This window comes from Balearica regulorum, chromosome 5, assembly GCF_011004875.1.
Source record: "Balearica regulorum gibbericeps isolate bBalReg1 chromosome 5, bBalReg1.pri, whole genome shotgun sequence".
Classification (NCBI taxonomy): domain Eukaryota; kingdom Metazoa; phylum Chordata; class Aves; order Gruiformes; family Gruidae; genus Balearica; species Balearica regulorum.
The window spans coordinates 12510891-12525207 of record NC_046188.1 but is presented as its reverse complement, the minus strand read 5'-3'; the positions used below and the strand labels follow the sequence as shown (position 1 = coordinate 12525207).

Below are 14317 nucleotides of genomic sequence, written 5' to 3'. Positions count from 1 at the left end.
TTATGTACCTTAGAGCATCTCAGAAGAGGGATAGTGGGGGGCGGCAAGACTGCATATCTAAGCTACTCCTCTGGTACCCAGAGTAGACACTAAGACTGCCACAGCACTTGGCTGAACCGAAGCTATCACATCCCACTGGAGACTGGCAGTGGGGAGACCAGAATCCACCAGAAAAAAACTGCTCTAGGGTCTTGGTCTTGCCATACCTACATAAATCCCTGTGGGTATAGCAGAGGTTGGGCACAAGGCTGGCCCTCCTGCTCTGCCCTACCCTCCTCTCCCTGCAGCAATCAGAGGGGCTGCAGGGTGCATCCCTGCCTCCTGCCAGGGCAGGAACATCTTTGGGCAGAGAGATGTGCATGTTCCTGCCCTCCTCTGCCTGACACCTTGGCTCTCCAAGAGGAACAGAGACCAACTGTTATTTATGTGTATTTTAGAAATACATTTTCTTCAGCTGCACATCCCTGCCAGCCTTGTTTAGGGAAGTTTTAATTGTATCTGGCTTCTCTTTGGTCTTGTGTACAAGATGAGGAAGTTTTCATCTGTGCCTTTAAAAAAAACCCCACATCCCTGCCAAGATGTATTAGGAGAGCTGTAAAAAAGGAGTCATCCTGTTCCAGGACTGCGAGGCTTATGTAACAGGGAAATCCTAACGAAAAGCTACTCCCCCACCCCATGCACACTTTCTCAAGGCACATGCCACCTCAGGCTTTTCACTTGCTCAGTTTGTATTTTGATCACATCTGCCACTGGTTTATTTAGATGTATTTACAAATATATTCTCCCACATACCCTCATTTGTACATGCCACAACGTTTTTATAAAATGCAGTGCAGACCTCACCTCACTGCAGGGATCTTTAAATAAAATATATTGTAAAGTGCCAGATACAATTCTTTTAAAAAATACAGTTCTAATTAAAACAGATACTTGGCTGCCACATTAGCAGCTTCGTATACCAACACAGTTTTAGCAGTCTATTTCTGTCAGGTGAGCGGGAGGCTCTCATGCCACCCCTCTAGCTCTCCAGTTTCAAGTCCAAAGGCTTTAGAAAATGAGGCAGAGGCAGATTGTCCAGAGCCTCTGGGAAATGCTCAGGTGAAATGGTCCTGATCAAGACACGCATGGCTCCAACAAACAGCGACGGGGGAGCTAAGCCCAGCAGGCATTGGAACCTGTTCTCCCCTAGGAGGTCCTGCCACCGCTGCCGGTTGTCCAACAGTTGCTGTTTCATTGTGAACTGGAGGTCCTGAGGCACGAAGAAGAAGAGGCAGTCGAGGCAGAGGAGCTTGGCACGCATGTTAGCTGCCGGCGTGTGGGAAATCTGCTGCAGCAAGGTGTCGAGGGGAGTATTCCCAGCACTGTCCTGCAAGCAGGGCGACGCGCCATGCCCGAGCAGCAGGAGTAAGCACTCGGGTCGCACCAGTTCGCAGGCCACATGCAAGGCCGTCTTGCCACCCTCCACGCGGCTGCAGCCCTGGCGGTCCAGGTGGCCGGCTCTGTCGCTCGGCGGGAAGGCTTGGATGGCCTTGAGGATTCGGAAGAGAACACGGACCCGATTGTAGCGGACGGCCATGGCCAGGTGAGGGGCAGAGGACTGGCAGCAGCTGAAGCTCTGGCTGGGCACAGCCAGCGCGCTCTGGGGGAACTTCGTCAGCAGGTGCTGAGCGTAGGGCTGGTGGTCATGCACCAGCGCGTAGAGCAGGGCCTCCGAGGGTGAGTACACGCTCACCTTGCCGCCATCCTCCCAGTGGAAGACCTCCATGGTCCGCATGTCCTCCAGGAACCAGACGGGCAGCAGGTCCCTCACCGCCTGGTAGAAGGCGAAGGAGGATTTCTTGCACTGCTTCTGGGACTGGGCGCCGCGGCCGCCGACCCACCGGACGCTCCAGGGCATGGCGGGCGGGTGGGCTCCGCCGGGGGCTGCCTCCCACCCCGGCGCACAGAGACCGCATCGGGCCCGGACCTGCGGGAGCAGAAGGGCGGTCAGCACCGTGCGGCCGCGGCTCCCCGGGTGCGTCCGCCTCCTCACCCCTACCGCCGCCGGGGGAGGGAGGGGCAGCGAGCCGCGGTGGCCCCGCCGCAGCGGGCAACACCCCCGGTGCAGGGGACGCACATATCGCCGGTGCAAAGGAACCCGGTGCACGGTAACCGCCTCCCCTCGGTGCGCAGGACGCCCATATCCCCGGTACGCTGCAGCTCCCTCCCCCCGGTGCACGGGACGCACATATCGCCGGTGCACGGGAACGGCCTCCACTCAGTGCACAGGGCGTCCGTGTCCCGGTGCACGGGAACCCCTCCCGGCCCCCGCCGCACGGCAACCCGCCGCTCCCGGTGCACGGGACTTCCCCCCGCCCGGCGGTGCCCGGCGGTACCCGGCCTCCCGGCTCCGTCCCGCCCCCGCCGGCCGCCCGGCGCTCACCTCTCCGCTGGCGCCGCTGCCCGTGGCCGCCGCAGCCGCAGTGGAGGGGCGGGGGGGGAGGCGGGAGCGCGGCGCGGCGCCGCGGGGCCCTTTTATCCCCACCCCCCCCCGCCCCCCCCGCCCCCCCCGCCCCGGGCGGTGAAGGTCGGTCAGGACCGGGGAACTGTCCAGCCGCCGCCGATTGGCGGCCGCCCCGGCTCCCCCGGGCGCCCATTGGCTGCGCCGGGAGGACGGGGCCCTGCACCATCGTGTGCGTCACAGGAGGCAAAGTTCCAAGAAACTTGGCTGCCGGCGCGGAGTCCCGGCGGGGGCGGGGCGGGGACTGCCGGGGGGCCCGGGGGTTCGGGGCTGTGGGGGCTGGAGGCATGGGGCCCGGGGGCATGGGGTCCTGGGGGATGGAGTCCAGGGCGCACGGGGTCAGGGGCACGTGGGGCCCTGGGCATATGGGGGGCAGGGAGCGTAGGGTCGCGGGGCATGGGGTCCTGAGTCTGTGGGCTCCGGCGCACACAGGGACCCGCACACATGGGGTCCTGGGAGCGCGGCGTCTGGGCCACAGCGAGACCCGCGCACAGGGGCTTTGGGACACCCGGGCTGCTGGGAGTAGGAGGCTGCGGACACGCAGTGCCCCGGGCACACCGGTGTCACTCCTCCCGCCTGCCCCGGGCACACGGCGTCACTCCTCCCGCCTGCCCCGGGCACACGGCGTCACTCCTCCCCGCCTGCCCTGGCAGGGCCCAGCCTGGCCCACGGCAGATCTCAGTCTCCCCCTGCCACCCCCGCGGGTGGCTCTGGCCGGGGGCTGGCACTGCCCTTCAGCCGGTGCCAGCTGCGGGCTCACACGCGTGTGCGCACATGTGCCTGCTGAAAAACTCGTGGCTCTCGCTTGTCTCCTGGATGGTGACATTTGCCTGATGCCCTTCCTGCTGGCTGTCACCCGTCAGGTCTTGGCTACAGCAGAGTGAGGAGATGGTCGTGGCGTGGGGTGAGCCTGGTGCTGCCAGCAGGCCTGCACCAGGGACTCCCTCCCTTGGTCGCCTGCAGTCCCTTGGCCCCAAAATGTGTGCGTACAGGTAACAGCCACGCACTGGTAAAGCAAGTGCTGTTGTTACTGGGATCTGCTCTCTCACAAGGCCTCCTTACTAACAGCGCATCCTGGGAATTGCTCCATCCTTATCCTCTCCCAAGCGGGTTTAGAGCATTTCCCTCTTTTGCACTGTCTGTTTGACCCCCAGTATCTACCCCTCTTGCAGCCATCGCCCTCCTGGTCAGAAAGGTGTGATCAGACCCTCTGCAGGCGGGCGATGCCGGTTGCTGTTGGGTTCATGGCCAATAACTCTGGTTTCTCCATCCTTGGGGTTCTCCAGCCTTCCCCTTGCCAGCACAGGAGCGCAGCTTCTGATCGCTGCTGGAATGGGCGACGCTTTCCACGTCCCAGCACAACGTGCGTGTGCACCGGGGGGGATCGCCAGGCATGTGCTGAAACACCCCACTTCCTTGCAGCCATCTCTGTGAAGCTGGTCGGGGCGGCAGGGAGGGAGCCCATGGCACGCTGCCAACCCTCCCCTTGAGCCTGACGAGAACGAAGCTGGCAAGGAACAACCGCTCCCTTTGTTGTGCCTCTTCTGAACCGCCATTCAGCCAGGGAAACAATGCTTAAACTGTGCTCGGTTTGCTTTGTAACTTCTTCCCTGCCACGCGATGCTCACACCAAAACCCAGGTGCCCGTGCAAGGGGATGCAGGCGGGTGGGCGAGCCAGGCAGGCCATTGCACACCGCTGTCACGCTTCGAAACTCCGTGACCACACCTGAGGGAAGAGAAATCAAAATAACGTGTGCTGAGCTGCTTTGCCAGGGAGAATTACGTCCAGCATTTGTCAGTGCGATTCGTCATCCGAGGATCCCCGTGGATCCACCGCAGCTCCTGGTGTCTTGGATGTCAGCCGCAGCATGGAAAATCCTCTTTCACCAGTCGTGTCTGATTCCAGATGAAAACTCATTAAAGGTAACTGCTTCCACCACTGCCTGCTGTCGCCGGGGCACTCACCTGTCAGTCACATCCTGTTACTGCAGGCAAGGGATAATTTGTACCAAAGCGCAGGATCAAAAGATATGGTTTAAAAATAGCTAATTTTATAGCCCTTTGTATCCGGCGCAGCCTGACCCCCCCGTGCTTCGCCGCCCATCGCTGATGGCAGCGGTACCCGCCACATCTCTGCGTGCTGCCTGCTCCGGGAGACAGCCCTGCCCGACCAGGAATCCCAAATCCTTTCCCTGCTGCCGCCAGCACGTTGCCACAGATTTCCATCAATTTGGAAGTCCAGCGTGGTGACAAGCCAGGTTGCCCACCCCGTTCTACTTATCTTCCACACATGCCTGGGTAAGCCAAGTGGTGTCGGAGCCCAAAGGGAGGGGATTAGCGTAGTCACAAAGCCAAAATGGCTTTTGCATAGGACATTAATGTATTTGGGGTGGAAGCGGGACCGTTCTTCTCAGGCCAAGCTCTCCTATGGAGGTGAGGGAACCAGCTACAACCAGGGTGCTGCGGGCCGCAGCACTGCCTTAAAAATAGGCCAGAGCACACGGAGCCCTCGCGGCCGTGCAGGCAGTGGGTAACCCAGAGGCTGGCCCCTGCGTGCAAAGTGTGTTTGTCACAGACCTTGGAAGCAGGAGCCTGCCTGGAGGAAAGGCAGCCTGTTTGTGGGCTGCACTGGAGAAGTATTACACTTGCCGCCAAAATCGTTTATAGCTTGCCCAGCTCTACTGACAAAACACAATAGCCCAGAAAGGTTTTAATTTTGTGATACGTATTTTATGTGCAGACCCACAGACATGACTTGTTTGTTTGCAGTCCAGCCTAGTTTTAATCACTTTGAATTAAGTAACTGATCTTATTACTGATCTGACTATGAGAGGGCTTATCACAGGCTCCTTGGCACATGACGAAGATTACTCCGTCGGTGCGACCGCATCTGAGTAATGTGACGTGTCCTCTCAGAGCTATTTTTTAATTCACCCTCCTCCAGGATGTTGATCCTTTGGTTTCTCCAGCCAGTGACCAACTAAAACCTGCTTAACGCTACGGAAACCCAGCCACGTAATGGAATGAAGGGAAAAGTTCTGCCGTTTCTCGTAGCAGACGTCATTTGTTTCCGGAGGTTTTCATTAAATTGAGGGCAGGATCATACTGACTTAATGGACGTGACTGTGGGTGTAATTAAAAGCGATATGAAAATAGGCAGTATCAGTGAGCACACTGACCATGGTTAATGTTTACTGCTGGTTTTGAGGATGAGACGAAAGATGGCCAAAGAGTACATCCGTCATTTTTGAAAAAGGCTGAAAGATACGGGTTTTACTCCAGCCTTTGCAAGGATTTTTTGCATGGGTTTGACTCTGAACATCTGCCAGTCTCCTCTCTCAAAAGCAGGCTCAGGACCAAAGGTCAGCAGAGTTCGAACAGCCCCAGACCCGTGGTGGGCTGGAGCAGCAGAGCTGCCACTTGGCTTTAAGCTTCTTGCATCTTTGTCAACAAGTTGCATAGAAACGCCTAATGTCCTGTTTAACTAAAATTAAATGTCTTCAGAGAGAAGTAAAGAGTAAGGAGAGTCAGGGGTTTGCAGTAGGGGCGCTGGGCTGGAATATCCACGCGGTATGTCCCCCTTCCACCGCAGGTACGTCGTTGACCTCCAGTTTATTCTCGCTGTGCCACCAGCATCCCGTCTGCAGAAGGGGTGCAGTAACGCCACTTCAACCATCCTGCTTTAGCCGGTGAGCTCTTTAGGTCAGGGATAATATGCAAATATATCGGTTTGGTCCTTGGGGTCCTGGCTCTGCGTGGGGACCCCTCTGCTCTGCTGTGTCAGACAGGGGACAGAGGCTGGTCGCCCAGTGCTGGCCTGTGAGGAGACGAGAAGGCAGAGCTGCTGGCAGTCACCAGACGGGGCTTGTTCTCCTTTGGTGAGGACATGCCAGGCAAAGAGGCGGATGGCAGCCCCAGGCACCTCTGTTTTGCTGTGGTGAATAATAGCTGTTGCTGACACCTCGTGGAAGCTGTAGATTTTCTCCAGAAACCTTTCAGTTTCGTTTCTTTTGCTGTTGCTGGTTCCCCACCTGAGGTGCTCACCCTTTATTTCTATCCTCTCCAGAGCACCCAGCCAGAAAGCAGGCGGCAGGGCTAGGAGGGCAGCCCAAGGACTGTCCTTTCCCTCCCTGAGAAGGAGGAGGGCACGTCCCCTCCCCATGTGGTGGTGAGGGCATCTCACCATGGATGTCTGTTGCACGTCAGATGTGGAGAGGAAAGCACCCCCCCTCCCACACCCACCTCCGAGTCTGTAACATCCATCACATACATGCCTTTTGTGTGCCTGTTTTGCCCATCTCCATTTTTCAGGAGGGCATATTGGCAAGTGGCTGTTACAAATCACTCTGTCCTTTCATTTCAGAATCTCAAATAGCTTTGGAAAAAAGACAGAGAAGTTTTCCTGGGAAGTGGGAAAATATTTTTATTTGAGAAACAAGATCACTAAAGATGCCACAGAGAGTCAGCGGTGGTCGGGGTTGGGGCATTGCTCCTGGCTCCCTTGCTGAAACCATCAGACAATATCACTCTGTCCAGGGAAGGAGTCATGGCCCTGAACCCTGTTCTCACCACTCACCCCCACACTGTCTTGCTCAGTGCCCACCTCTTCTTCCTCCTGTCTTCTTTTGTATTACACTCGCTCTCTACTTGTCTAAATTTGTATGAATCATCATTTCACATTGAGCCTGAGCTGCCCATAACCCTGGCTGCTTTGTTTTCTCTGCTGTGTTACAGGGTCAGCTCCATCCTGACCCACAGCAGGAAAGAAAATCTGCTTTGGAAACAGCAAAGTGAACAAGTCTTCTTTTGTTACTCTTGTTTCCTGGCTGCTGCTGAGCGAATGTGACACCCTTCCAAAAATCTGCATCCCAAATGATGCTTGGGAGCCCAAGCGAAGCTCCGAAACACTTCATTTTGGAAAGGAAATCTCTCCACCAGCTCTGGAGGAAGTACGTAACGTGAAGGTTGACCGCTGTCAAACGTCAGTCCCGGCTGATGGGAGGCTGAATAAATGGCTCAGCTGATGTCACACATCTGTTGAGGCGGTCAGTATCCACTGGTGGGATAACCCAATTTTTAAGGCTTTGAAATTTGTTTTTCATTCTGGTTCCTTGACAGAGAAAAGTGGTCTGGCAGAAGTGACGTGGGCAGCAAGGTGATAAGGTCCTTCAGCTGCAGCTGTCTCACAAGCCCTCAGAAATGGTCACAGGCTATCATCAGCGTCCTCTTTATTTTGGCTAGGTTTGCAGGCCACCCCTCATTAAGCCTTGATTTTGGCACCTGTAATAAATGAGCCACATTCATCCTTTTGGAAGCCTAGAGAAGCTCCCAGAGCAGCAGCAGAGATTAAATTTGATCCAGTATGTTACAGGGAGAAGCTGAAAAGTGTGTTTGTCCCTTAAAAGACAAGAAAGTACCATTTGGGGAGCCTTTCTGTTTCATAAGCAAGTGAGAGGCAGGGGTCAGAGAGCTCCTGGCACCCGTGGATTATTTTGGCCTTCAGCTTGATGTTGGTTGTTAAAAATATTTTCCCAGATGTATTAATACGACCAGACTGGATTGCATCTGAGCTGAACATTGTGAGCCTAAGGCAGGACATAAATATAGAAGCAAAACAGCCTGACATAAGAGTCATCTGTCCTCTTCTACACAAGAAGTGAAGGGGAAAGAGGGGGAACTTATTCTGTTACAATTTTTAGGTGCTTCCAGGCATTAGCCCGAGCCTCAGGGAGTGCCCACGCTGGGATCCTGGGGCACAGAAGACCCCACATATCCCTCGCTCGGCCCCTAGCATGCTGTGCCACAGGACTGCGCACTCAGCACGTTTTTAACCCGGGGTTAGATTTGCCTAGACAAGGTTTGGAGTCGGGAATGACTATTTGTTTGATGTGCTTGCCTAACAGGATTACCCTTATCAGAATGATACAGCAACCTGGCCTTGGCAGAGCAAACCCCAAGGGCTCGAGGGGTCAAACCCTCGCCTCCCTTGCCCCAAATACGCACAGCGTAGCTTGTGTCTTACCATGCAATCTCCAGCCGGTGCTTCGGTTGGCATTCAGTGCTCCACTTTTGGAAACAGCAGTTGTGCCGTGTACTGCTGCCTGCTGACATCACGCCTGGCATTTCTCTCCCCACACCTGAAAAAAAAAGAAATCAATAATATTCAAAGGTTAGAAAAATGATGCAGTGCTTTACAATTAGAGAATGGTATGCCTTCCCCATTGGGAATTGCTCTGAGCAAATGCCTGATTGAATTCAGTGTGAATTTGTTTCCCTCTGGCTTCCTCAGAATAGGGAGTGAACCAATGAGTTGCCTGATTTTGTATTGTATATTGTGAATGTGCCTAAAATCGCTATAAAAGCATCTGTTTGTCTAGAAAAGTGTATCTGTGATTATTAAAGTTTGCTGACTTAAAAAACTCGAGGAAGGTGTAGGATGAAAGCTCCGTTTTCCTGCAGCTAAGTAGGATAAGGGCTTTGCTAAAGCAGGACCTGACTCCACTGATGATCGGCGTCCAAGCTTGCCTACCCCAGCTTCTGGCCACAGTGGGGGACACCTCCTTGCTCCCCGGTGGTGTCATTTTAACCTCAGCACTTCTCAGGCCAGCTGACATGAGCCTGGCCTTACCAGCTCCCCGGGCTATTTGCAGAAGCAGAACCTTCTGCTTGTTATTTGCAGGTTCCAAAACAAGCAGGATCCTCTATTTATAACGTGCTATAATTGGCTTGAATGAAGCCTGTGGTTCTCCGGGCTGTAGGGCCCCAGGACTGCTGATGCAGCAGCACCCTCATTCCAGGGGATGCTGCCGGGGATGCCGAGATGGCTCTGCATAAAGCCAAGGGATGCGTAGGAACATAGTGTGAGCCGCGTCTTCACAGGCTCCCGGTTTCTGGAGCAGGCTGTACGTGTCAGGGCTGTGTAGATCCCTTTCTCTAGATGAGGTCTGGGGGGATGGAGCCTCTTCAGAGCAAGGCAGAGAGACATCTTCCCACTGCAGCAGCATCACCGTGGAGATCATCCTTTTTTTCCCCTAAGGCATTTATAGCTGGGATGTGAGCAGGGCTCTGCGACTCAGAAACGACCTATTCAACCATTGGGCCTAAATAATTTGAGTTCACATGTGATTAGTGTATATTTAATTTTGGTGGCATGCGTGGCTGTTCAGACCCCACTGTTCAGAGTGAAACTGTTCTGACCTCGTAGCTCATCGCAGGGCAAATTCCGCCTACCTAAGGAAAAGCAAAGCAGCCACCTCACTTTTCTTTAGAAGCAGGTACATATAGTCTAATGCTTACCCAAGGGTTGTGTTTGGTCTGGTTTTACTGTATAAATCCCTCTGCCATTTGAATCGTAAAACACAATAGATATAAGGCCAAACAGAAAGATTAAAAAAACCCCAAAATTTGCCTAATGCTTTGGATGTCTTTGAGGATTTATTTTTATTCCCATTTGTTCATTCTCTCTGCTCTTGGCTGCCACTGGATCTGTTGAAATAACAAACAGGGATGAGGAAAGAGGGCAGCTCTGTCATGAACTTCCTTCAGTGGTAAGCGGCTGCGTTACAGCAGTCAACTCTAACAGCAACTGCCACTTCAACAGGCAGATGTTCATCTGTCCCGTACATCCCAATAGGAAACCCATTTTTTTTCCTGAAAAGGATTGGATTATCAGTCAAAAGCCTTTTTTGCTGCAAAGTGGTGTTTAGAAAGAGTCTGTCTTTCCCTTTTCTTTTGGAAAAAAAAAAAAAAAAAAAAAGAAGTCTTCTAGTGCTGCCTGAAACTGCTCTGCTGCCAAGAAAACCTCCTGGGTCTGGTGATGAGGCCTCTGTAATATTTCCGGTTTCTCTGTAATTATTTTCTAATGAAATTTTCAAATCCGAGTGTAATCAGGAGGTTAGACCATAGAAAGTTCACAGTAGGGTTTTTCAGTTTGCTTTTCCTTTCTCTAACTCAGTAGCTATCCTCTACGTAGAGGCGAGAAGATAATTTTGTGCGTATAAAGCCACCTAAAATCAGGGTGGCAATGCCTTTTACCTGCAGGATTCGGCACTAGTATAATTTTACGCTGTTCTCCATCTGGAAGCGTATCTTTTGCACTGAAATTATTGTAACTGCCTGATCAGATTTGTCCATTAGTACGGCTTTTTCATGGCTTAGTAAGTGGCTGGGGGATTATAGTGCAGCTCCCCTTGCCAGGATTTCCCCTTGCTCCTGTACAAGCATTTTAGTGAAATGGGAGGGCTGATGTTTCCAGATGTTGCTGGTATGGTGTGACAATCTTCACTTTCCACTGTGCCTCCAGCCCAGTAAACAGAAATAAAAAAAGGGCTAAAAAGATGATGTAAGGTAATGGGGAGATGAGAAGCCTGACAAAAACAAGCCAGGTATAAATAGTGAGGCTGGTATAAATAGTGAGGCTGAGAAACACCCGAGCCCAGCTGCTAAGGATGGCAGAAAGGTCGGCTTGCTCCCTGCCACCGCCTGAGCCGTGCGGGATGAGCACAAGGGTCCCAAGTGGGCTGCTCCACCTTGGCTCTGCTCCCCATACCTCTCCTGCAGCCCTGCTCAGATGCTGGGACTGGAACGGGCTCACCGGGCTCACCATCGCCTTCCGTCTCGGCAGCGGGGCTGCCCACGGTGGGGCTGGGGCAGCACCCACTGTTGACGTGAGCAATGTGTTTGGAGTGCACATGGGTTTTTTATTGCAGAAAGGTGTGAAGCATGCTTGGGCAAGGTCTTGGGCTTCTTCAGATGTTTTCCCAGAGCCCGGTGCTTCTGGGGCTGCAGAGCATGGCACGCCATGGAGGCTGGGCAGGGCTGGTTTCCACGCCGGCCACGCAGCCCGTCTGCGTACCCCGTGCACACCAACATGCTCCGTCACAGACAAGGGTCATTTGATGGGCTCTTGTTTGGCAGCTCACCTGGAGCTGGTACGGCAGCATCTCCTGAAGCACCCAAGAATGCAGGTGGGAATTTCATTTCAATAAAATGGGAATTTTTACTAAATCCAATAGGAAGGCAGGTAACACAAGCAGGAGGAAAAGTCTATGCATGGCAAGTTACAGCTCCAGGAGCTGGAAATGTGTACAAATAATGAAACTTTCTCGAGTTTTATAGCTCACGCTAAGAAGTGTTGCAGGAGACAGACAAAATAGGCTCCCCTATTCACACCTCTGCTTTGTTGCTGCCAGCCTTTAGCCCCACTCTTCTGTCCCCAGACCAGGGATGACAAAATAAGAAGTGCCTGTGTCCTAGTTTACAGCCAGGTGTTTCAGCTTAAACTACTGAGGAAAGTGGGACTGGGCTAATATATCAGAGTAGTGTGATAAAGAGATGTAAGTCTTGGAGTAATGCCTGTGCTGGGGAGAGGTAATGCCCTTGGGTTGGGGTTTTTTAAATGGTGAGATCCCTTATACTTGTGATTGGGTTTAGGCCACAGAAAACATAAGATTTCGTTTCAGTTCACCCTGGAAAACTTGCTGCTGTGTCTGAGGCACAAGTACTCCTGGAGACAGGCTGCTCTTGCAATTCATGTGTTCTGTGGAGCAGAAAGAAAAACATTTTGGCCAGGGTTCAAGCACCTCTCTCTGTTGTCCTGGTGATAAGTGCCTGATAAGAGTTCAAGGTCTTTGCTTGCTTGTATAGAATAAAAGCAGCTTTTCTTAAGTTACTGCTGGCATCCCTGGGCTACTGGAGCTGCTGGTCTGTGTCTGGGCTGTTCTTGGTGAGTAAGACAAGGTTTTGCTGTGTGGGTTGTAGTTTGTCCTACATCAGAGGTGAGTTTCCAGGTTTTCAGTCTCTGGTGTGTTGCAGTGGCTATGCCACTGCAAGCATTTGGGGTAAGCTGGATGCTCCCTCTGAGGAGGGCTGGGGCTTCATGGAAGGAACATGGGGTGGTGGCATGAGCCCACTGCAGCTGGTAGCCCACTGCAGCTGGTAGCCCACTGCAGTGGTCCCTGGAAGCAAGCCAAGGATAGCTGCTGGTTTAGTACCATCATTTCAGAGTTGAGAGCCTGTGGAGATGTAAAGGCAAGGCAAGCCTTCTTGGTGCTGCCGCTTCCAGCTTTTTGTCATCTGGGGAAGATGGGACTGGTTCTCTGATACTTGATCTGTGCTCTCAAACACTAAGTGTATCTGAGGGCTGGATTTTTTTAGCAGGAGTGTAAGGATGGCTGTGTGGGGAGAGGTGAGGTGAGTTCAGAGCAGTGGATGCGACATTCAGGCTTGCTTTTGGGGCTCGGGTAGGCTGAACCAGACGCCAGGAGCTGAACTCCTTGAGTCACCTGCAGTGGTGAGGATGGAGCTGCATCCACGCTGCTCTGCTGCCTCCCAGCCCCTGCTCTCACGGGGCTCCCCCAGCTCCATCTGCCTGACGCCGTGACAACTTCCCAAAGCTGGAGCCTCAACAGCCTTCGGTTCTGCAAAGGCCTGTTAGTCATTTCCTACTTATAAACAAACATTTGAGAGGCACTGGAGAAGCTGAGCTACCAAGAGGATAAAGGTCCATTGTTTTTAACGTAGCTCATTCATCAGTGAGTTGTAGTGTGCAACAGCTCAGCCACTGATGAATTGAAACCACCCTCTGGTTGTTGTACAGGGAACAGGAAAATGTGCTTCCTGAGCAAGCCGGTCTTTCAATCTTCAGTCTGACTTCCATTTTAAAAGTGTTGTAGATGAGGTGGCTTTGTTCTGAGATTTTTTTTTTTTTAAAGTTTTTAAATTTATTTTCCCCCTTACTTTTGCAGTGAGGCCTGGTTTTGTCTCACTGCTTTTGCCCTGATGAGTCCATGCTGTCTTGAGACCTTTCCTTCTTCCTTACATCCAGAGGTCTCCCCGGGTTTCTCGGAGGACGCTTGCGTTGGTAGGACACCAGGAATCTGAGGCATGGTTGTTGCTGCAGACTAAAGGCAAATGATTCAAATCAGTCCTTGCAAAAGGAGGAATCTGCTCGCCCGCGTTTCACTGCTGTCTGGTCTTGGCACTTTTCTAACCTTCATTTCCACTTGTGTGACCTGCCCGTAGGTGTGGGCTCACACATTCCTCCTGCTAGCCCGGGCATCGGGCTCCTGGTGCGCGGTAAGACGCTGACATGTTTCTTGAAAATCCAATGTGACTGAGGGCGTGCACAGCTTGGGGGTGAATTATTGCCAGGTCTCCTGGAGCATTACCAAGCAGCGCTGGAAACGGCCCCGGGGAACAGCACTCTTGCAAATGATCAGCCAGCCCCTTCCTCAAAGAGCCCCTCAGAAGAAAATGTTTGTACCGCTTAACGGGAAAAATTGCTTCACCGAAAAAAAAATCCAACAGAGAGGACCAAGTGTTATAAAAACAGTGGGAAGTGTTTAAATCCATTTTTTAACAGCATATTAGATGTTTTGGTTAAGAGATTAATTCTTGACTCATTAAAAAAAGAGCCCAACTTTATTATTTACCTAAAAGCTGTGTCACGAGCGGTAGAGACTGCAAGCATGAGACAGGCAGAGCTGAGCGCTGCGGGGCTGAGCCGGAGCTCCTGGGTCTCACCCCTCGGTGGGTCTGGTGGCCACTGGCCCCACTCTGCCTGGCTGGTCCTGCGCTGGCACGGGCAGCAGAGCTCCTGCCTGCCGCCAGCCGTGTAACACGGCCTGGCTAGTGCTTGCTGCTGCTGGCTAGCCGGGTCAGACTCCTGATAAATCAAAGCCAAAACCAGACTACCTTTGGCTGCTGGGGATGGACCTGCCGTCAATCTTTTTTATTATTTTCTCATCTCAGCAGAATTTCACCTTGAGATCTCCATCAATGAACAGATCCTTGGTGTTGCCCTGTCCTGACTTAGC

General features: G+C 53.0%; 1 protein-coding gene and 1 long non-coding RNA gene across 3 annotated transcripts; one reads left to right on the top strand and one right to left on the bottom strand.

Annotated features, from left to right (window-relative positions):
* Positions 1–710: 710 nt before the first annotated feature.
* On the bottom strand, positions 711–2529 carry ANKRD9 (ankyrin repeat domain 9). Of its 2 annotated transcripts, none has more exons than XM_075753518.1 (2): positions 2423–2529; positions 711–1966 (listed from the first exon to the last, which is right to left on the bottom strand). In XM_075753518.1, the coding sequence occupies exon 2, from the start codon at positions 1895–1897 to the stop codon at positions 1019–1021; it is 879 nt and encodes a 292-aa protein (XP_075609633.1). In that variant the 5' UTR covers positions 1898–1966; positions 2423–2529; the 3' UTR covers positions 711–1018. The 2 variants fall into 2 exon arrangements, with proteins under 2 accessions (XP_075609633.1, XP_075609634.1); XM_075753519.1 differs by lacking the exon at positions 2423–2529 and adding an exon at positions 2117–2401.
* Positions 2530–4663: 2134 nt separating this feature from the next.
* On the top strand, positions 4664–6992 carry LOC142601986 (uncharacterized). Its single transcript, XR_012835559.1, has 3 exons — positions 4664–4799; positions 6094–6190; positions 6865–6992. It is a non-coding gene; the product is annotated as an uncharacterized LOC142601986 (long non-coding RNA).
* Positions 6993–14317: the final 7325 nt, after the last annotated feature.